We start from the raw sequence: 24,695 nt of genomic DNA on the forward strand, positions 1-24,695 counted from the left end.
TTAGATTGTCTGGGTTGGCATGTGCCTAGCAATGGCATGAAAAGTAGGATCCTTCAAATGAAAGACACCAAAACAACTCTCCATCTCTAGCTTGCAAAACACAAACCTCAAAAACAATGTTTAAGGTTAAATGTAAGCATTAACTCTGAATTTTTAAGGTTAGGGTTAAGTTTGGGCATTAACTGTAATGGGTGCGTGTTGGTGGCAGGGAAGTCGGGCGCAGGGGAACGAACTTGGTCTAATTGGAGTCGTTTAATAAGTGCTCACAAAAACCAAAATATACAAAATAATCAAAGTGGGTACAAAACCCGTCGCACACCAACACACAACTTGCACATAACATACAATCAAACAATCTCCGACAAGGACATGAGGGGAAACAGAGGGTTAAATACACAACATGTAATTGATGGGATTGGAACCAGGTGTGAAGGAAGACAAGACAAAACCAATGGAAAATGAAAAATGGATCAGCGATGGCTAGAAGGTCGGTGACGTCGACCACCGAACACCGCCCGAACAAGGAGAGGGACCGGCTTCGGCGGAAGTCGTGACATTAACTCAGAAATCTTAAGGTTAGGCATTAACCCAGAATGGTTAAGGTCAAATCAAATCAAATCAAATTTGATTTGTCACATACACATGGTTAACAGATGTTAATGCGAGTGTAGCGAAATGCTTGTGCTTCTAGTTCCGACAATGCAGTAATAACCAACAAGTAATCTAACTAACAATTCCAAAACTACTGTCTTATACACACAAGTGTAGGGGGATAAAGAATATGTACATAAAGATATATGAATGAGTGATGGTACAGGGCGGCATAGGCAAGATACAGTAGATGGTATCGAGTACAGTATATACGTATGAGATGAGTATGTAAACAAAGTGGCATAGTTAAAGTGGCTAGTGATACATGTATTACATAAAGATGCAGTAGATGATAGAGTTATTAATTATTAAAGTGGCTTATTATTAAAGTGGCTGGAGTTGAGTCAGTGTGTTGGCAGCAGCCACTCAATGTTAGTTGTGGCTGTTTAACAGTCTGATGGCCTTGAGATAGAAGCTGTTTTTCAGTCTCTCGGTCCCAGCTTTGATGCACCTGTACTGACCACGCCTTCTGAATGATAGCGGGGTGAACAGGCAGTGGCTCGGGTGGTTGTTGTCCTTGATGATCTTTATGGCCTTCCTCTAACATTGGGTGGTGTAGGTGTCCTGGAGGGCAGGTAGTTTGCCCCCGGTGATGCGTTGTGCAGACCTCACTACCCTCTGGAGAGCCTTACGGTTGTGGGCGGAGCAGTTGCCGTACCAGGCGGTGATACAGCCCGCCAGGATGCTCTCGATTGTGCATCTGTAGAAGTTTGTGAGTGCTTTTGGTGACAAGCCGAATTTCTTCAGCCTCCTGAGGTTGAAGAGGCGCTGCTGCGCCTTCTTCACGATGCTGTCTGTGTGGGTGGACCAATTCAGTTTGTCTGTGATGTGTATGCCGAGGAACTTAAAACTTGCTACCCTCTCCACTACTGTTCCATCGATGTGGATAGGGGGGTGTTCCCTCTGCTGTTTCCTGAAGTCCACAATCATCTCCTTAGTTTTGTTGACATTGAGTGTGAGGTTATTTTCCTGACACCACACTCCGAGGGCCCTCACCTCCTCCCTGTAGACCGTCTCGTCGTTGTTGGTAATCAAGCCTACCACTGTTGTGTCGTCCGCAAACTTGATGATTGAGTTGGAGGTGTGCGTGGCCACGCAGTCGTGGGTGAACAGGGAGTACAGGAGAGGGCTCAGAACGCACCCTTGTGGGGCCCCAGTGTTGAGGATCAGCGGGGTGGAGATGTTGTTGCCTACCCTCACCACCTGGGGGCCAGTACCCAGTTGCACAGGGCGGGGTCGAGACCCAGGGTCTCGAGCTTGATGACGAGCTTGGAGGGTACTATGGTGTTAAATGCCGAGCTGTAGTCGATGAACAGCATTCTCACATAGGTATTCCTCTTGTCCAGATGGGTTAGGGCAGTGTGCAGTGTGGTTGAGATTGCATCGTCTGTGGACCTATTTGGGCGGTAAGCAAATTGGAGTGGGTCTAGGGTGTCAGGTAGGGTGGAGGTGATATGGTCCTTGACTAGTCTCTCAAAGCACTTCATGATGACGGAAGTGAGTGCTACGGGGCGGTAGTCGTTTAGCTCAGTTATCTTAGCTTTCTTTGGAACAGGAACAATGGTGGCCCTCTTGAAGCATGTGGGAACAGCAGACTGGGATAGGGATTGATTGAATATGTCCGTAAACACACCAGCCAGCTGGTCTGCGCATGCTCTGAGGGCGCGGCTGGGGATGCCGTCTGGGCCTGCAGCCTTGCGAGGGTTAACACGTTTAAATGTTTTACTCACCTCGGCTGCAGTGAAGGAGAGGCCGCATGTTTTGGTTGCAGGCCGTGTCAGTGGCACTGTATTGTCCTCAAAGCGGGCAAAAAAGTTATTTAGTCTGTCTGTTTGCAAGACATCCTGGTCCGTGACGGGGCTGGTTTTCTTTTTGTAATCCGTGATTGACTGTAGACCCTGCCACATACCTCTTGTGTTTGAGCCGTTGAATTGAGATTCTACTTTGTCTCTATACTGACGCTTAGCTTGTTTGATTGCCTTGCGGAGGGAATAGCTACACTGTTTGTATTCGGTCATGTTTCCGGTCAGGCTTACGATTTGGGATAGGCTTAAAACAAAAATCTAAAAAATAACTTTCTATCGCTGGATTAGAATTTTCAACCTTTGGAATCCGCCATCCCCGTCCACAACGCCTTAGCAAAACCGAAACCTACTTGAAGGTAACAGTGCTCACTGTTGGCCCTAGTGGCCAGTTGCCACATCATCTCCCAATGTCCTCAAACACTTGATTGATGTGAAATACTGACTTGTATCACGAGTGGCCTGGCTGGATTTGGCATTAGATTACATTTTTATTTCACCTTTATTTAACCAGGTAGGCAAGTTGAGAACAAGTTCTCATTTACAATTGCAACCTGGCCAAGATAAAGCAAAGCAGTTTGACAGATACAACGACACAGAGTTACACATGGAGTAAAACAAACATACAGTCAATAATACAGTATAAACAAGTCTATATACGATGTGAGCAAATGAGGTGAGAAGGGAGGTAAAGGCAAAAAAAGGCCATGGTGGCAAAGTAAATACAATAAGCAAATAAAACACTGGAATGGTAGATTTGCACTGGAAGAATGTGCAAAGTAGAAATAAAAATAATGGGGTGCAAAGGAGCAAAATAAATAAATAAATAAAATACAGTAGGGAAAGAGGTAGTTGTTTTGGCTAAATTATAGGTGGGCTATGTACAGGTGCAGTAATCTGTGAGCTGCTCTGACAGTTGGTGCTTAAAGCTAGTGAGGGAGATAAGTGTTTCCAGTTTCAGAGATTTTTGTAGTTCGTTCCAGTCATTGGCAGCAGAGAACTGGAAGGAGAGGCGGCCAAAGAAAGAATTGGTTTTGGGGGTGACTAGAGAGATATACCTGCTGAAGCGTGTGCTACAGGTGGGAGATGCTATGGTGACCAGCGAGCTGAGATAAGGGGGGACTTTACCTAATGTATGTGATGTGATGTCTTGGTGATATGAATCCACTTCAATCAGTATATATGAAGGGAAGGAGACAGGTTAAGGAATGATTTTTAAGCCATGAGAAAATTGAGACATTGATTGTGTATGTATGCCATTTAGAGGGTGAATGGGCAAGACAAAATATTTAAGTGCTGTTGAACGGGGTATGGTAGGAAGTAGGTGCCAGGCGCACCGGTTTGAGTGTTTCAAGAACTGCAACACTGCTGGGTTTTTCACTCTCAACAGTTTCCCGTGTGTATCAAAAAGAACAGAGGACCAAGGCACTCTTCATATAATTAATTAATATGCCTTTATTTGTATGGCATGTTCAATGGACAACTCCAATGCATTTCGGCTGCATGGCCTTCATTAGGGAGTACAAAGATGCGCTAATACAATCTTTTGAACAGCGTTTTCCAGAATTCATTGGAGAACACCAAGTAAGCAATACTATATATTAGATATGTAATCAAAATGCAAATCAAGGCTAGAAGCATTAGAACCATTAGAAAAGACAAAGTAGTTCTAGCCTTGAATAGGACTGGGCAAAGTGGTGAGAGTAGTGGAGCCATACATTTTATAGTACACTAAATCACAGCAAACAACTGTGTACATCAAGAATGGTCCACCATCCAAAGGACATCCAGCCTACTAGACACAACTGGACACAATTCAAGTCAACATTGGCCAGCATCCGTGTGGAATGCTTTCGACACCCTGTAGAGTCCATGCCCCGACAAATTGAGGCTGTTCTTGGGGCAAAAGGGAGTGTGTTTTGTACACTCAATGTATATTCTCCCTCAGGATGTGGTTGGAGGTAACACTGAACAGATGTCCCATCACAAGGGGGCACTAACACCTCATGTCAGGACGGGACGTCCCGTAGAGGGAACCATAGATTTAGGGAGAAGGTTTGAAGGGAGCAGTATCACACCGTGTGATGAGCTCTGAGCCCCAGCGTGAGCTACACACACTAGTCTACTCTACACAGCTTCCCAGCATAGTGGACTGAACTGTGTAGAGAAGCACATCTGTGGCTCTAGAACCCTTGACAGCTGTCTCCTCTCACTCAAGTATAACTACCTTGTATGGAATTATGTGCCTGACCTGCTTACTGATTTTACTTCATTACCCAGGGGAAATTGCATTTGATGCATTAAAAGCAACAGGCACAGAATGTGTCATCAACATGTTGTTACAGCAATCACTGAAATGCAATAGGCTACAGTTCTGTTAACTCAACGGTGAATCACTCTTTTGATCAGGATTGACACAAAAAACTGCTAACAGATTACTTTCCCCAACCGCGTTGGCTGTTAGTTGCAACATATCTACCTTTAGTCACCACCACCAGTGCCTTTTCCATCCAATACCCAACCCCCCCATTAGAAAGACTGTGTGTGGGGAGCATAGTCAGTCACATACACGCAATTAGCACCCTTCCTTTAGCTCCCCATCTAATGCTGCCTGCCTCAATGCTGTTATTACTACTGCATTTAAATAAGCTGCTTTTCCATTCATATTCTCTCGGAAGACATGAGAATACTGTATAGTACAGTATTTACACTGTAATTTGCCTCGCCTCTGTAATCACTGATAATAGTTAGGATTGAAAAAGAACCAAGATTGTTATACGGCTACATAAGGAATATGTGATCGGGAGACTGATTTTCTTCTGTTATTTTTACTCCTGTCCTTGCATCTATTTTCACCAGTGTTGCTTAGGTAGGCCTGGGACAGACGAGGACAGCCTTGGCTACCAGCATGGGGTGCATTATAGTGAAGTAGGTCAGTATAGTGGGACAGAGGGAGCCTGCCTGCCAGTGATTCCTGCCTTACAGATTATATTTCAACCATTTCCTCAGAAAAGGCTGTGAAGTGAAGCGTGCTGTTCTTTATAGGCGGCCCCCGTTTCAGCATTACAGAGATGATCTCTAAGTCTCTATTTCCCCACTTAGGATTATCCCCCGGTGTGTGTGGCATGATCTCTGCGCCTGACAGGACACACACCAGTGTGTGCCTGTGTATGATTCGAGAGGCCCAGCTCTACTCCTCTCCTCCCTCTGCCATGTTGCTACCCTTTTAACCCATTATACAAATCTAGGTTTAGATTACGTTTATTGGGGCATGTTGTGGGGGGTGTTGGCTAGTCAAGGGATGTTCCTTTCAGGTTATATTCGTGTTTTGATGGAGAAAGTACATTTTGCTCCCTGAGGTTAGTGTGTTGCTAACGTTACAATCCCCATGGAGATTTGGTTTTGTTTGATGAGAGGCTAGGAGACTTAGGTGAATGGCTCTGAGTCTTGTCCGTCAAACAATAGCCTCTCAGGAACATATCTCAACACAGAAAGTCCACAGTTTTAAGATAACAGCACAATTCTAGCACATATCGCATACTGTAGAATGCCACAGAGGAGGCAACGATATGTCTACAACTTTGTGTGTGATTACACACAATAGTAGTTCCACAAAGTCTTTCACAGTTGACTTATGAGTCTAAATTGCATCTCTTTTTGTTTCACTGAACAGTAGGCTTTAAACACAGAATTTGAAAATTCATAATGTGCCACAGACTTGAATTGATAAACAGAAAACATTGTCAAGGACATCTCTCTCCAGTTGATGCATTCGTTTTCTTTCTGGTATGAAGGACTAGTGAATGACATTGAAATGATCAGAAAGGGCATGCTGGGTTGGCATCTGGATGTCATTGTGAGATCAGAACACGTTGAGGCTGAAACAATTTCCTTGATGGCCCCCTAGCTCACTTTTCCCTTGTTATAGTTCGCACACATGCAGTACGCATGAAAATGCATGCATACATGTGCATGCACACATACACAATTGAACAATTACATGCACTCACACACACACACACCTCAAGGAAAACATGAAAACAGTCACTATGGTTCGGGAAAACACATTTCCTATGTAATACTTAAATATGGAGAATTGCCGGCTGGTAGCCAGCTAGCAGTAAATCTGTCTCTCCAAACACTGTACGCCATCGGTCCAAGGCAAACGGATCTGGGAGATGAATCTCTAAACTGGGGCGTGATGAATAAGTAAAGGCTGCTTGATCTGGATAGTGTTTTAATGGATCCCAGCTCGGCCAGGGTCGTTGAGCTGCCTCGGGAGAGGCCTGGCCTGCCTACCGTCATCTAGCTAACAAACTGCCACTTCTCTCATGCAAAATGAACTGGATCAGGAAGGAAGAGAAAGGGAGGAGAGAATGAAGAAGAAGGGGAGATGGGGGAGATTGGGCAAAATAGAAAAACAGGGGAAAAGAAGACGAGGAGAAAGAGAGAAGAGGGAGCGAAGGAAAGAGGGGGTGGGTTAAGATTGAGAGAAAGAAAGGAGAGAGAGTGGGAACTGCGGGGTGAGGAGAGAAGAGAGGGATAGGGTAGAGGTAGGGCTTGGCTCTATACATTTCAAACGATATGGTGGATTGAATATAATCGGGTCAGTTGGCATTCTACTGGTCTTTAGACACCTACATTTGTTTGGTTATTCTTATTAAGTGTCTGCTTGTGTCAAATGAGCCAGAACAAGGGAACGCATAATGAATCTCTTTCTTTTCTACTTTTTAAGAAACTATTTTACAATCCATTCTCTCTCAGGAGAGAGTGCATGTGATTAAGGCTCTTCCCCGCCAATTAATTCATGGCTTCATAAATATACAAATGCGTTAGCTATCAAACTGGAACTAGATCATCTGAAATTGTCTGGGGGATTTGTTTGTTTGTTCTCTCTCCTGGCACTCAGACCACTCAACTGAAAGATCTGCTGTGTTTTAGCTATTAATTATCTAACTGTTGGCTCGGAAGCTCTTCCACAACGTTGTCTCACAACACTAAGCATCCGTCAATCATCTGGCCAATGTTCTCTCACACACTCACACAGAGATATCTCTAATTGACCACTTGATGCATGTGGTAATTTGGCCTTAAGTATATTTCTCTAGGAAAACAGTTGAATTTGATAGCAATTTACTGGAATAACAGGGAAGGAATATGCTAGAAATGATGCTGCCTCCAGTAATTAAACTAGCCTAGCTGTGGTGTGGTGGGAGTAATATTAATCGCATATGGAAACGATATAGAAGAAACAAACAATATTCTTATGTGTTCTACCTGGAACTTCTAAGTAATACATATGGCAGCAAATACACATAACAGATTAATACAAAAATAATCATGAAAATATAATTACAATATTGTATGGCAGAGGAAGATCATTTTTTACAAGCTAATAAGTAATCGAATATCTGATAAGATCGTTTATGTTTTTCTGTATGTTAGTGGTGTATTTGTGTGTGTGTTTTTACAATGACCTTCACAGAGAACATACACTTTTATTATAATTTTAATTGATGACTCATATAAGTAATATATGTTGTCTCAAATATGTCACACCATATCTGAACTCAGCAAAAGAATAAATGTCCCTTTTTCAGGACCCTGTTTTTCAAAGATAATTCGTAAAAATCCAAATAACTTCCCATATCTTCATTGTAAAGGATTTAAGCACTGTTTCCCATGCTTTTTCAATGACCAATAAACAATGAATGAACATACACCTGTGGAATGGTTGTTAAGACACTAACAGCTTACAGACGGTAGGCAATTAAGGTCACAGTTCTGAAAACTTAGGACACTAAAGAGGCTTTTCTACTGCCTCTGAAAAACACCAAAAGGAAGATGCCCAGGGTCCCTGCTCATCTGCGTGAATGTCCCTTAGGCACGCTGCAAGGAGGCATGAGGACTGTAGATGTGGCCATGGCAATAAATTGCAACGTCCGTACTGTGAGACGCCTAAAGACAGCGCTTCAGGGAGACAGGACGGACAGCTGATCATCCTCGCAGTGACAGACCACGTGTAACAACACCTGCACAGGATCGGTACATCCGAACATCACCCCTGCGGGACAGGTACAGGATGGCAACAACAACTGCCCGAGTTACACCAGGAACGCACAATCCCTCCATCAGTGCTCAGACTGTCCGCAATAGGCTGAGAGAGGCTGGACTGAGGGCTTGTAAGCCTGTTGTAAAGCAGGTCCTCACCAGACATCACCGGCAACAACGTCGCCTATGGGCACAAATCCACCGTCGCTGGACCAGACAGGACTGGAAAAAAGTGGAGGGTCCGTCATGGTCTGGGGCGGTGTGTCACAGCATCATCGAACTGAGCTTGTTGTCATTGCAGGCAATCTCAGCGCTGTGCGTTACAGGGACGACATCCTCCTCCCTCAAGTGGTACCCTTCCTGCAGGCTCATCCTGACATGACCCTCCAGCATGATAATGCCACCAGCCATACTGCTCGTTCTGTGCGGGATTTCCTGTCAGTGTTCTGCCATGGCCAGCAAAGAGAAATGTCCGGGAACTTGCAGGTGCCTTGGTGGAAGAATGGGGTAACATGTGGGGCGGCAGGTAGCCTAGTGGTTAGAGCGTTGGACTAGTTACCGAAAGGTTGCAAGATCGAATCCCCGAGCTGACAAGGTAAAAATCTGTCGTTCTGCCCATGAACAAGGCCACTGTTTCTTGGCTGTTATTGAAAATAATAATTTGTTCTCAACGGACTTGCCTAGTTAAATAAAGGTTACAAAAAACATCTCACAGCAAGAACTACCAAATCTGGTGCAGTCCATGAGGAGGAGATGTAATGCAGCTGGTGGCCACACCAGATATTGACTTTTACTTTTGACCCCCCATTATTCCATTTCTGTTAGTCACATGTCTGTGGAACTTGTTCAGTTTCTGTCTCAGTTGTTGAATCTTGTTTTGTTCATACAAATATTTACACATGTTAAGTTTGCTGAAAATAAACGCAGTTGACAGTGAGAGGAAGTTTACTTTTTTGCTGAGTTTATGTAGGAAAATGACCACAAACATGTATTCGATTGTGTTTGTCACATAAGTCATATAAGTTACCACAAATACCTCACTAACATATAAAGCAAAACACACAAAATCTTACCAGATACTTATTAGATTTTTGTACAAATCATCTTCTCCTGCCATACAAGATTCTTATGAAATGTTCATCATTCTTTTCCATATAAGATAGCAGTGGTATGTGTTTGATAGTATTAGTATAGCTGTGGTGGGTCTGTGTTTTCATGAATATTGGATAAAAATACCATTAACAGTATTCATGATACATTAACTCATGAAACTTAGCTAGGTATGAATTCAATCAAATTTGGCCTCCATTGGTTTGACTGTTTCGATTAGATATTTAAACTAAGTAGATATAGCACAGCAGGATCCAGCGACGGCATGAAGAGAGAGGGAGAGAGTGTCATTTTTTCTTTATCGCAAACTCCGATGTGAAAACAGCGATGCATGTCTACCTTGGCAACAACTCATAAATTATTCATTGAGATGTTAAATAAATGCTCCACACACACACACACACCAAACCCAATCCCTCTCTCTCTCTCTCTGCCATAGCCTGTTGTTGCAGTTCTCCACGTCTGTGGGGACAAATATTGGAGGTCCGTATATAACACTGTATCAAATTTAGAGCATCAAATGCAGTCAGCTACCTTGGGTCAGGGAATGGACTTGACTAGTGATAGGGAGGGAGGGGGAGGGCGGGCACAGGGAACAATAATTATGTTGTTGTGATTGTGAATATTTGATGGGTGGAAGAGTGACAGTGGTTTGGGATTTGAGCATAAATGCACATAGAGTGCACACACCCACACAGCCTCAGAGGCAAATGTGACTGTGACAAATCAGATGCCTGTCTCTGGCCTAAACTCAATTAAGACAGAGGAAGTTATGATTCTGTTTGGCTAACCTTTCTAAAAATAAAAAAAACTTTAAAAAAAAAAACAGAATTCAGAGGTTTGTCAGTGGAGGATTATTTAGTGGCATCACCTTAACTGAGCTCGAGAAAGCAGGAAACATTTTCCTGTGTCTTTGATAAGTGCTAAAAAAAAACACTTAAAAATGTTCAAGCAGTCCACTACATCACTCTTTATATGCTTCATATCCCTTGGATTTCACAGTTTCTCTCAGACCTCTTTTAAAATGGCAGAACATAACACACACCAACCTGGTCTCAGAGCATTTCGTATTATTCTGTACGTATTCCCGAAGCTGACAAGGTAAAAATACCACTATTTAGTATGATACGTTTCATTTGGTATGGGTACATAAGAGAGATTGTTACTTCAGGCAAACGTCTACACTCTAAAAATTAGGAGTTCAACAACGGTTTTTCCAAGATCCTCAAAGTTCTTTGAAGAACCTTAAGGTTCTTGGCACTGAAAATTACCCCCTAAAGGTACTTCCAAGAACCCTGTAGAAGGTGGGGTTCATCGAGGATCCTCCTTAGTTGGTGGGGGTTCTTGCAGGAACCTAACTGCCCAACTAAAACATTTGAAGGTAGCAGGTGTAGGAACTTAACTGAAAAATGTAAAGATCTCCTGAATTTAAAATAAGGTTTGTCCCTTGCATGATCTAAATTGATATTGTTTTATGATGATACCATCTATATTTTCATATTTGTGCAGAAAATGGACACAGTTCAAAGGATATCAATCAACAAATAGGTAAGAATATGGAGGCAATCAGAATATGTTGAAGGCTAGATGTATTGGGTGCAGATGACTGATCTGGTCATTTTTGTGTCTGGGTCTGCAGGTTTACACACAAGGAGGCATATGAAGGTATGTCAATTGGTATTGGTATGTTATGCTGACCAGATTTACCATCCTCCTCCCTTACCTCTTCAATGAATATCCCATAGGCCGTCATTGAAAAATAAAAATACATTTTACCTTTTATTTAACTAGGCAGGTCAGTTAAGAACAAATTCTTATTTTCAATGACGGCCTAGGAACAGTGGGTTAACTGGAAGTTCAGGGGCAGAACGACAGATTTGTACCTTGTCAGCTGGGGATTTGAAATTGCAACCTTCCGGTTACTAGTCCAACGCTCTAACCACTGACTTGCCTAGTTAAATAAAGGTAAAACAAATATATATAAAAAAACATTATTAATAATAATAATACAAATAATAATAGGGGAGTGGGGGTAGTTAAAAAATTAACCCCAAAATAACTTAATGTGAAGTTTCAATGTGAAGGACCACTAAAGGATACTCCAGGAACCTTTTCTTTTTAGAGTGTAGCAACCCAAAGTTTGCAAGTTTGAATCTCATCATGGACAACTTTAGAATTTAAACAACTTACTACTTTTTTTGCTACTTTGCAACTACTTTGCATGTTAACTAACCCTTCCCTTAACCCTTTAACCTAACTCCTAAACTTAACACTAACCTTAACCCTAACCTGGCTAACGTTAGCCAGTTAGCTAACGTTAGCCACCTAGCTAGAATTTGTATCATATCATACGTTTTGCAAGTTCGGAACATATTGTACGTTTTACAAAATCATAACATATTGTACGTTTTACAATTTTCGAACATATTTTACATTTGCTAATTCCTAACATATAATACGATTTGGAATTTATAGCATATTATACGAATTATAATTTGTAACATATCATACGAATTGTCATTTGTAACATATCATAAGAATTGTAATTTGTAACATGTCATACAAATTGTAATTTGTAAAATATCATATGAAACGGGTGATGGAAATCCACAACTTAATACATATCATACGAAATGTAATTGATACTAAATGGAGTGTCTCGGATTTACTTGCAAAATAATATGAAATGCTCTGAGACCAGGTTGCACACACACACACACACACACACACACACACACCCACACACTCACATATGCTCTTGCCCATCAGAATATCCCTTCTGCGTGTGGTAATTGGCTACTGGCTCACTTACTCTCTAATTGGAGGGTAGCTGTCAACTGTACAGATATTCTAGGCTGCTGCATCCAGAGAAGCACAGCTTAGAAGCTCTGTATATCAACTCGTTTATTTTCTTTGTCTCTGTCTCTAGTCTTTCTTGTTCATCCCTCTAAGGGTCTCCAGGCTTCAAATGCATGTCTAAATGAGCTTAGTTTAATGGGGATTCTGACACAGAGGGGAAGGAAAACCAACAAGGCGATTGGTGGACTGTAAGTAGAGTTGAAAATGAAGACGGAAGCCATGGGAAGAGGTATAGGAGGACGGGCTCATTGTAGTGGATGGAATGGAATAAACGAGACCTTCCTCCTATAGCTCCTCCCACTAGCATCCACGGATCCACATAGAGATGGAGATAGTAGTGGAGAGAGACCTTGGGAACATTCAGTGGTCACAGAGCTCACGCTAAGGGGCTAAAGATCCCTATAGATACCATAGAAACTATGGTAGACTTAAAGGCCACTGCCTATTACCTTGAAGAGCAAAGGAGCAGACCTTTGCAGTGGGGTTTGATTGTTGGGAAGGATATGACATAGGACCACAATGGAAATAAGTCATATACGTGTTTGTGTTTACCATAGACGTTCTTAATAAAGTGCATCATTTTGTATGTGTACCTTGTTTTAAATGATCAAATAAACTACAAAAAAAAAAGAACTATGTTCTGCTACTCTTTTGTCCACTCCTCTCTTCGTGTGGCCTGGTCTGAAAGAACGCTGTCAATGAGGGTAACAAGACAGTGAGACTATTCTAACTGGCTGACATCCTTGTTGGTTGGATACAGGTTACCTCCCATCTTCCAGTAGTTCTATCAGATCAGTGTGCAGCTAGAATGCACTAACACTATTGCCACGGCTAGCAGAAAGCCCAAGTGTCACTGGATGAATGTCTGAACTCCTGCTCATGAGTTAATGGGGAAATGTAACACAGACAATTATTTAGTCAATCATTTTGTTTTTCCATTGTAATGAACGTTTTTTTTTCTTCAGAATGAACTTGCTCTTGTTTTGATCAACCTCCCAATACAAATACAGTTCATTATCTGTGTGCTCAGTATTTTCTCTCTCTCTCTCTCTAGTGATGGATGGGCAGATCGAGATGAGGTGGTGGAGGGGTACGAACAGGAAGCAGAAGGTGGGATCACCATGAAGCTGCAGTCAGAGGAAGTAAAGTCATTTGATGACTACTTCCTGAAGCTGCGTTTGGACACCAACACACGGAACCCGTGGTTCCCAGAGTTCTGGCAGTACCGCTTCCAGTGCCGGCTGGCCGGACATCAACAGGAGATTAAGAAATACAAGAAAGTCTGCTCCGGTGAGAACGACTAATAAACTACACTAGGCTACCCAGAGCCATGAGGACTGAGCAGGGGTTAGGTTGGGAATCAACAAAAGCAATGGGAAGAAAAAATATATACCATCATCAGATAAAGATCATACAGTATTTTCTATTGTAATAATACATGATAAGATAGGCTGAGGACAAATGAATAATGTTAATGTTTTGAACATAGGCTAGCAATTGTATGATAATGTATTGTCTCCCTTTTTTTCTTTCCAAATACTCTCTCTGCTTACGAACAAAAGGTGATCTAGGTAAATTGAGTTGTTGCCCCGCCAATGATTAGCATAGTGATTTACATTTAACACCTGAAATGATGCTTGATAGGCATGCGATCAAACATTTTGTAAGAAAAAACTATTTTAAGTACTGATGTTATTGTGAGTGTATTCACCTCAACATGAAGGTATTACACGTGTACTACTGTGTAATACTTCATTATCTTAAGACTTGAGTAAACCAAAATAGCTTGATCCAAGCATTCAAAACGTGACAAAATTGCAGAGCAGTGTAATGTAGCTATAATTTACGTTATTATGTTATTTTCTCTTCTTAAAGATCTCCAAGGTGGTAAGTGTATATTTCGAGATTAAAGAGATGCTGACTTTACCTGCACCTGCACTGTACTGTATAAGCACTTCACTTTGGCAAGACTTGTAGAGTTTGACTGGTGCTAGCTCTGAGGATTATGTTGGCATGTTGTACTACCACTAGACCAGTGAAATAAATAGAATGATCCAAATTGGCTGCTGTGCTCAGAGAAAGCCTGGGGTAGGGTCAAATCAGTCAAACTCTAATGCATAAACTCTTGGGTTGTTTAAAAAAAAAAGTACTGCAATGTGAAGAGAGAACAAGGAAGAATGAGTCACTGAAACACCCTGTTCAGTAGAACACCACTGTATGAGAGAGATGTGTTCTATATACGGTGCCTTGCAAAAGTATTCATCCCACTTGGCGTTTTTCCTATTTTGTTCCATTACAACCTGTATTTTACATTGATTTTTATTTGGATTTCATGTAATGGACACACAATAGTCCAAATTGATGAAGTGAAATGAGAAAAATAACTTGTTTAAAAAAATTCTAAAAAATAAAAAACATAGAAGTGGTGCGTATTCACCCCATTTGCTATGAAGCCTCTAAATAAGATATGGTGCAACCAATTAGCTTCAGAAGTCACATAATTAGTTAAAGAAAGTCCACCTGTGTGCAATCTAAGTGTCACATGAACTGTCACATGATCTCAGTATATATACACCTGTTCTGAAAGGCCCCAGAGTCTGCAACACCACTAAGCAAGGGGCACCACCAAGCAAGCGGCACCATGAAGACCAAGGAGCTCGCCAAACAGGTCAGGGGAAAAGTTATGGAGAAGTACAGATCAGGGTTGGGTTATAAAAAAATATCAGAAACTTTGAACATCCCACGGAGCACCATTAAATCCCTTATTAAAAAATGGAAAGAATATGGCACCATAAAAAACCTGCCAAGAGAGGGCCGCCCACCAAAACTCACGGACCAGGCAATGAGGGCATTAATCAGAGAGGCAACAAAGAGACCAAAGATAACCCTGAATGTATATGGGAGACTTTCCAAACATATGGAAGAAGGTACTCTGGTCAGATGAGAAAAAAAAATTGTTTTTTGGCCATCAAGGAAAACCTTATGTCTGGCGCAAACCCAACACCTCTCATCATCACGAGAACGCTGTCGTGACTTTGTATTAGTTAATGTGACGACTGTTGTTCATCGAATGATTAAAGTTTCTAATTGTGTGATTAACTGAATCAAGCAATTATTAACTCATTAACCTGGGGCACCATGGGAAAACTAGTTTCTATTGAGTTTCTATTTCCCAAATTAACTCAAAGAATATCGATTTTACAACAGCCGCTAATTAACCAGTTGCCTCTACCAATCTCGTTCTGAACGTCGTATAGCCCGTGAATCTGCACGGACCCGGGTCTCACCAATGAATTTGTACCACACCAATCTTAGTTGAATATTTATTTACTAAATAGCTAAAATGATGATTAAAGTTACACATAGACAAAACACATTATAGGCTATTGATCAGAACTTAGTATAACGGGCCAACACACTATGGCACGTGTTACCCACGTTGGGATTTCAATAGAGAGAGAAAAAAGAAAGTACACAAGAGAAATATACATTTGGGTGAATTTGTCAGCTATGCTATTCTAACCCTAGCCTTGCCCCAAACTGCCGCTCTTATGGGTCAGAATATAATGATGTAATTACGTGGGGATGATCTCCGAGAATTCTCTGCGTAGGCCTTTAGCTGTTCGATGACGCACTACTCCGGCGCACCTTTCTGAGAGTCCTCCCGATGTCAGTGTCCTTTTTGGCTTAGGAGTCTGTTCCCTCACCCTTTGCTCTAGAAGGGGTCTTCTGAGGACAGACAGCTCTGTAGCTCAGAGCTCACAGCATAGGAATGAAACCCTTTAGATACCACGATTCGATGGGAGATGGAGGCTAGGTGGTTCGACTTGAATTCACATGCTTAGACATAGCTACTCATCCGTAGCTTGGGTAGAAAAGGATTACTTTGTCCTCAAATTTGCGTTGCGTTCTGGGTTCGTTGACTTTTTAGACCTTGCTGCAGCAGGGGTCACGTAGTCCTGTTGTAAATTCTATACTCACAGGTTTTATACCCTTGGGTCAGAAGTGGGCGTAACTGCCTTTAGGGCAATTCTCTGGGCGTACCAAGTTAATGAGGCAAGGTCTAGATTTTATTCGAATCCAATTTATACAACTAACTTAACATTTCATCTTCCCCAAAACATTCTCTTTGATTTGGATATTTTCCGTACAACATACAATGTATAAAAATCAAACATATACTAGGAAAACTCTTCACATGACAATGTTTTCGTAATACCGTCATCTATTAACCTTTAATAACAAAACCAAAATTACAGACATTTTCATATTCCATCTATCGTCATGACCACCATTGTGGCTGACGGTAACCATTGTTCCAAAGTCCCTTTATTTCATGTTTAATGTTCTGAGGCTGGTTCTCCATAGTAACAGGACAAAGGAATTTGTCTGTGGCCTGAGATTTACCAGGTGCGTGAGGGGTCATAACCCCCCCATCTTCAGACCCCTAGATCTCTCCTCCTCTGTTAGGGTTGAGAGATAATCTGTAGGGTTGTGGTCTCCTGTAACCTGACCTGGTCAGGACAGTCATGACAACACCATCCCCACAGTGAAGCATGGTGGTGGCAGCATGGGGATGTTTTTCATCAGCAGGGACTGGGAAACTGGCCAGAATTGAAGGAATAATGGATTGCACTAAATACAGGGAAATTCTTGAGGGAAACTTGTTTCAGTCTTCTAGAGATTTGACACTGGGACAGAGGTTCACCTTCCAGCAGGACAATGACCCTAAGCATACTGCTAAAGCAACACTCGAGTGGTTTAAGGGGAAAAATGTATAATGTCTTGGAATGGCCTAGTCAAAGCCCAGACCTCAATCCAATTGAGAATCTGTTGTATGACTTAAAGGTCGCTGTACACCAGCAGAACCAAGCGAACTTGAAGGAGCTGGAGCAGTTTTGCCTTGAAGAATGGGCTAGATGTGCCAAGTTTATAGAGACATAACCCAAGAGATTTGCAGCTGTATTTTGCAACTGCAAAAGGTGGCTCTACAAAGTTTTGCCTTTAGGGGGGTGAAGAGTTATGCACGCTCAAGTTCTGTTTTTTTGTCGTATTTCTTGTTTGTTTCACCCCCAAAAATATTTTGCATCATCAAAGTGGTAGGCATGTTGTCTAAATCAAATCATACAAACCCCCCAAAAGTCCATTTTAATTTCATGTTGTAATGCAACAAAATAGGAAAAATGCCAAGGGGGGTGAATGCTTTCACAAACTACTGTAAATTATCCCCTCTGCTGACTATCTGCATGATCACCACAGACAAAAGACAGCCTTTTTCTGAATGTATTGAGAAACAATGGGAAAAGAAGGAGAGAAAATGTATGAGATTTAAGCCGTTATAAGAAGAAAACAAATATGGAGTGGCACCTCAGGTACGGTATGATAGAAGGGGGAATGAATATCTCTTTTTTTAAATGTCCCTATTAGTGCTATGGTTGCCTTATTCCCTGTGCTTGACAATGCTTTCAGCTGGCAAACCAAAAATGCGTGTTACACAATATGGTGTCCACAGACTTTACTGTTGCTTCCTCAAGATTCCTCCATCTTCTGTATCTTTTTGGGGAAAAATTAATGAGCTTCTGGACACCTTATTGTGATCTACTGTATAGTGTGTGCCAGTTATTTTGTGCTGCAAAAGAGAGATGTTTTGTTGTATTTTTTTAATCAAATTATAGTTCCAAACTCAGTTGTTTATCGGTTGAGTGAGAAGGAAGTTGTACAATTCTCTTGCCGTACAATATTATGTGTGCCTACATTTACACATTGATATGGCACTGTAAATCCAGCACAAACAAACAAAACGGCCACAGTCCTTAGAAAAACAACATCAACCAATTCCAAACCACCATTTTGACATTCTGGTAATTTCCCACTAATCCCCAGGCAATGAGAGTCTTCATGAGAACTACGTCCAGGACAGTAAGATGGGCTTCGTCATCAATGCTATCTATGCCATGGCCCACGGCCTCCATGACATGCACAGTGAGCTGTGCCCTGGCCAGCCAGGCCTGTGTGAGGCCATGGACCCCATTGACGGCAGCAAGCTGCTGGAGTACCTGCTCAAGACCACCTTCAGAGGGGTGTCAGGGGAGGATGTGTACTTCGACGAAAACGGGGACACTCCTGGCAGGTGAGGAGCGAGATGGGGAGGGGAGGGGGGTAGAATGTTTAGATGGAGAATTGTTGGTAAACAGATTTTGTGTAATAAAAGCCATGAGCTGGCACACACCCAGAGAAAATTATTTAGTGAAGAGGTGCTGACTAACGGAGAATAAACTGGAAGCTATAAAAACAAATGTTTTTTTTACCCCAAAATTACTGGGAGGTTATACAGTGGCTTACGAAAGTATTCACCCCCTTGGCATTTTTACTATTTTGTTGCCTTAGAACCTGGAATTAAAATTGATTTTTGGGTGGTTTGTATCATTTAATGCAAAATATTTTTTATTGTGACACAAACAAGAAATAAGACTGAAAACTTGAGTGTGCATCACTATTCAACCCCCCAAAGTCAATACTTTGTAGAGCCACCTTTTCCAGCAATTACAGATCTCTTGGTATGTCTCTATAAGCTTGGTACATCTAGCCACTGAGATTTTTGCCCATTCTTCAAGGCAAAACTGCTCCAGCTCCTTCATTTTGTGTGGGTTTTGCTGGTGTACAGCAATCTTTAAGTCATACCACAGATTCTCAATTGGATTGAGGTCTGGGCTTTGACTAGACAATTCCAAGACATTAAAATGTTTCCCCTTAAACCACTCAAGTGTTGCTTTAGCAGTATGCTTAGGGTCATTGTCCTGCTGGAAGGTGAACCTCCATCCCAGTCTCAAATCTCTGGAAGACTGAAACAAGTTTCCCTCAATTTCCCTGTATTTACCGCCATCCATTATTCCTTCAATTCTGACCAGGTTTCCAGTCCCTGCCGATGAAAACTGGGATGGTGTTCTCGGGTGATGAGGTGTTGGGTTTGCGCCAGACATATGGTTTTCCTTGATGGCCTAAAAACAACATTTTAGTCTCATCTGACCAGAGTACCTCTTCCCCATGTTTGGGAGAGTCTCCCACATACCTTTTGGCAAACACCAAACATGTTTACTTATTTTTTTCTTTAGGAAATTGATTTTTTCTGGTCACTCTTCCGTAAAGCCCAGCTCTGTGGAGTGTGCGGCTTAAAGTGGTTCTCTGGACAGATACTCCAATCTCTGCTGTGGAGCTTTGCAGCTCCTTCAGGGTTATCTTTGGTCTCTTTGTTGCCTCTCTGGTTAATGCCCTCCTTGCCTGGTCCACAAGTTCTGGTGGGCAGCCCTCTCTTGGCAGGTTTGTTGTGGTGCCAAATTCTTTCAATTTTTTTAAATAATGAATTTAATGGTGCTCTGTGGGATGTTGAAAGTTTCTGATATTTTTTTATAACCCAACCCTGATCTGTACTTCTCCACAACTTTGTCCCTGACCTGTTTGGAGAGCTCCTTGGTCTTCATGGTGCCGCTTGCTTGGTGGTGCCCCTTGCTTAGTGGTGTTGCAGACTCTGGGGGCTTTCAGAACAGGTGTATATATACTGAGATCATGTGACAGATCATGTGACACTTAGATTGCACACAGGTTGACTTTATTTAACTAATTATGTGACTACTGAAGGTAATTGGTTGCACCATATCTTATTTAGAGGCTTCATTGCAAAGGGGGTGAATACATATTTACTCACCACTTTTCCAGTTTTTTGAATGAACATTTTTAAGTAATTTTTTTCAATTCACTTCACCAATTTGGAGTATTTTGTGTATGTCCATTACATGAAATTCAAATAAAAATACATTTCAATTACAGGTTGTAATGCAACAAAATAGGAAAAACGCCAAGTGGGATGAATACTTTCACAAGGCACTGTAGATATGAAGTGTGCGACTCTGTTTTTATAGAGCAGATTTTGTGTGAAATGACTATGAACACACATGCATGGGCATACATACACATACTGTACATGGACACACACAAACACACACACACACACACACACACACACACACACACACACACACACACACACACACACATACACAGAGCATGTGGAATCATAATCATAATGGGCTGCGACTGGAACAGATTAAATGCATCCGTTGCTGCAGCAGTCATTTCTACTTACAGCGTGTGCAGTCAGTCCTCTCAGTGTCACAAATCAAATATATCCCTGACAGACAGGTGAAAATAGCCCCAGTCACCTGTTATTCAGCCAGAGGTCACGGCTAGTACTCAGACATGCTACCACAATCACAATAGATCTAGATTCTGTGCCCTGGTAAGTGTCTTTACATGAAAAACGTCTAACTATATTGAATCTAAGATGTTAAAGTAATTTTGGATAAAGGGGTCTGCTCTAAGCAAGGGACTTGTTATCATTAAGATAACTGCTTCTTATTTACTTTTTCTTTCTCCCTTTATCTCCATTTCTTGACCTTGCTCTGTTTTTCTCTCGCTCTCCCATAATCTCTCTCTGTGCCTCTCCCCCTCTTTCACCCCCTCCATACATCTCCTACCTATCTCTTTAACTCTCTCTCTCCCATAATCTCTCTCTGTGCCTCTCCCCCTCTTTCACCCCCTCCACCCATCTCCCACCTATCTCCACTCCCCCTTTCACCCCCTCCACCCATCTCCCACCTATCCCCTCTCCCCCTTTTACCCCCTCCATCCATCTCCCACCTATCTCCTCTCCCCCTCTTTTACCCCCTCCATCCATCTCCCACCTATCTCCTCTCCCCCTCTTTTACCCCCTCCATCCATCTCCCACCTATCTCTTTAACTGTCTCGCACCCCTTCACCCTATCTCCTCTCCCCCTCTCAGGTATGACATCATGAACCTGCAGAGTGTGGGTGACGGTAGCTATGACTACCAGCAGGTGGGCTCGTGGCACGAGGGCATCCTGAACATCGATGACTGGAAGCTGTGGATGAACAACAGCGACATGGTCCGTTCCGTCTGCAGTGAGCCCTGCTCCAGGGGACAGATCAAGGTACAGACACAACTGGGCCAAACCAGTCTAAACCAGGCTGGACCAGGCTGGATTAGGAAAGGTCCTGAACCAGTCCATCAGGAATTCCCAGAACCCAGTTTCATAGAGAACTGCTCTGTCTGTGTTTCCGCTCTGATGCTTTTGTTTAATTTGAACTAAGTTATCTCTGTAAATTGATCCCTAGTCCAGGAATGTACAGTGCCTTGCGAAAGTATTCGGCCCCCTTGAACTTTGCGACCTTTTGCCACATTTCAGGCTTCAAACATAAAGATATAAAACTGTATTTTTTTGTGAAGAATAAACAACAAGTGGGACACAATCATGAAGTGGAACGACATTTATTGGATATTTCAAACTTTTTTAACAAATCAAAAACTGAAAAATTGGGCGTGCAAAATGATTCAGCCCATTTACTTTCAGTGCAGCAAACTCTCTCCAGTAGTTCAGTGAGGATCTCTGAATGATCCAATGTTGACCTAAATGACTAATGATGATAAATACAACCCACCTGTGTGTAATCAAGTCTCTGTATAAATGCACCTGCACTGTGATAGTCTCAGAGGTCCGTTAAAAGCGCAGAGAGCATCATGAAGAACAAGGAACACACCAGGCAGGTCCGAGATACTGTTGTGAAGAAGTTTAAAGCCGGATTTGGATACAACAAGATTTCCCAAGCTTTAAACATCCCAAGGAGCACTGTGCAAGCGATAATATTAAAATGGAAGGAGTATCAGACCACTGCAAATCTACCAAGACCTGGCCGTCCCTCTAAACTTTCAGCTCATACAAGGAGAAGACTGATCAGAGATGCAGCCAAGAGGCCCATGATCACTCTGGATGAACTGCAGAGATCTACAGCTGAGGTGGGAGACTCTGTCCATAGGACAACAATCAGTCGTATATTGCACAAATCTGGCCTTTATGGAAGAGTGGCAAGAAGAAAGCCATTTCTTAAAGATATCCATAAAAAGTGTCGTTTAAAGTTTGCCACAAGCCACCTGGGAGACACACCAAACATGTGGAAGAAGGTGCTCTGGTCAGATGAAACCAAAATTGAACTTTTTGGCAACAATGCAAAACGTTATGTTTGGCGTAAAAGCAACACAGCTCATCACCATCCCCACTGTCAAACATGGTGGTGGCAGCATCATGGTTTGGGCCTGCTTTTCTTCATCAGGGACAGGGAAGATGGTTAAAATTGATGGGAAGATGGATGGAGCCAAATACAGGACCATTCTGGAAGAAAACCTGATGGAGTCTGCAAAAGACCTGAGACTGGGACGGAGATTTGTCTTCCAACAAGACAATGATCCAAAACATAAAGCAAAATCTACAATGGAATGGTTCAAAAATAAACATATCCAGGTGTTAGAATGGCCAAGTCAAAGTCCAGACCTGAATCCAATCGAGAATCTGTGGAAAGAACTGAAAACTGCTGTTCACAAATGCTCTCCATCCAACCTCACTGAGCTCGAGCTGTTTTGCAAGGAGGAATGGGAAAAAATTTCAGTCTCTCGATATGCAAAACTGATAGAGACATACCCCAAGCGACTTACAGCTGTAATCGCAGCAAAAGGTGGCACTACAAAGTATTAACTTAAGGGGGCTGAATAATTTTGCACGCCCAATTTTTCAGTTTTTGATTTGTTAAAAAAGTTTGAAATATCCAATAAATGTCGTTCCACTTCATGATTGTGTCCCACTTGTTGTTGATTCTTCACAAAAAAATACAGTTTTATATCTTTATGTTTGAAGCCTGAAATGTGGCAAAAGGTTGCAAAGTTCAAGGGGGCCGAATACTTTCGCAAGGCACTGCATGTGCAGATTTCATCCCTGGTTGAAAAGGGTTGATTTTCATTGTGTTTTAACATAATGTTGTGGAGCCTTCAGTATCTTGAAGAAACACCTTGAGTCTCTCCAACCAGGGCCAGTATTAATTCAGCCTGGCCAATAGCCCCCATAGGGTGCATGTAGACTCTCGTGTCTGCTTTAGCGGGGCCTTCTAACACTTTGTTTACTGCCCTGTGCTGTGCATCACCCTGTTTTGCATATCACAACGCTGAGAACATCCACTTTAGGAACAGGATAATGTAAATGCAACGGAGCTTGTCTTTTGGAATATCATTTGTGCGCGACTAAGGGAAAACTTTTACACCATAGGTTCTTATAATATGCACCAGAATGGACTAATTTGTTTTAGCAAAGGGTGGAGCGAAGGGCCTAAAAATGCCCCATCAAAGCCATATTAGATGCTAATTACCCGTCTTTATATCTGATTGGGGTTGGTACTGTGTGGGTGTGGGTGTGGGGTTGTGGTTTGTTATTGTTATGACTGTAAGCTTGTGACTTCTGGTGTTGACCCCTGACCTCTGTGTGATCAGGTGATCAGGAAGGGTGAGGTGAGCTGCTGCTGGATCTGCACCACCTGTAAGGACAATGAGATCCTCCGGGATGAGTTCACCTGTCAGGCCTGTGACCTGGGCTGGTGGCCCGATGATGATCTGGAAGGTAACTTACGAACAGGACACGATCTATCTATGTGCCATGATGACTGACTACTGCCTCTACCTGGCTGTAGCTCCCCTAGCTCGTACTCCCTCTAATCCTACCATCTCTAACCTGCATGTCTGCCCCCCTGCCCTCATCTCCTCCAACACCCACCTCACTAGTCTCCCAATCCACCATCACACACTGACAGTTTTCGGCCAAGTTTTTTTGTAAACTCAGTCCCCAACACTCTGCAACCTGCTCCCTGCTTTGTTCTCCCTGTGAAGGGACTGCAAATATCTGTCTATTCTTCCCCATTCCTTGCTAATGTTCTGATTTCTATTGCCCTTTATTCTCTTTGTGCCACCGAAAGACAAGACTCTCTGCGCCATATACTATGTTATTCCTCTATATTAATTTAGGAGCGGCCTAAATCGTTACCACCACTCCAAAAAGTATGATACATTTAAAGGGATAGTGCCAGATTTGAGAAATGAAGCCCTTTTTCTACTTAGCCAGAGTCAAATGAACTCATGGATGCAGTTTGAATTAAGTTGCTAACTAGCATTAGCGCAATGACTGAAAGTCTATGGGACAGCTAGCATGGTACCATAGACTTCCAGGCATTGTGCTAATGCTAGTTTGCAATGGCTCACAAAACTACCTTCAACTTCATTCAAACTGTTCATTTGACTCTGGGTAAGTAGAAAAAAAGGCTTGATTGCCAAAA

The 24,695-nt window shown here is 42.3% G+C and overlaps 1 protein-coding gene across 1 annotated transcript in view; it reads left to right on the plus strand.

Moving 5' to 3' along the window:
* The window catches only part of LOC139415382 (metabotropic glutamate receptor 1-like), a 56,227-nt gene that overhangs the window by 23,194 nt on the left and 8,338 nt on the right, over nt 1-24,695 (plus strand). Inside the window, exons 4-9 of the mRNA XM_071163490.1 lie at nt 13,528-13,763; nt 14,036-14,044; nt 14,349-14,360; nt 18,357-18,603; nt 21,310-21,478; nt 23,860-23,986. Of these exons, the coding sequence (XP_071019591.1) occupies nt 13,528-13,763; nt 14,036-14,044; nt 14,349-14,360; nt 18,357-18,603; nt 21,310-21,478; nt 23,860-23,986 (800 nt within the window). The remainder of the gene's footprint in view (nt 1-13,527; nt 13,764-14,035; nt 14,045-14,348; nt 14,361-18,356; nt 18,604-21,309; nt 21,479-23,859; nt 23,987-24,695) is intronic.

Source organism: Oncorhynchus clarkii, chromosome 8 (genome assembly GCF_045791955.1).
Source record: "Oncorhynchus clarkii lewisi isolate Uvic-CL-2024 chromosome 8, UVic_Ocla_1.0, whole genome shotgun sequence".
NCBI lineage: Eukaryota > Metazoa > Chordata > Actinopteri > Salmoniformes > Salmonidae > Oncorhynchus > Oncorhynchus clarkii.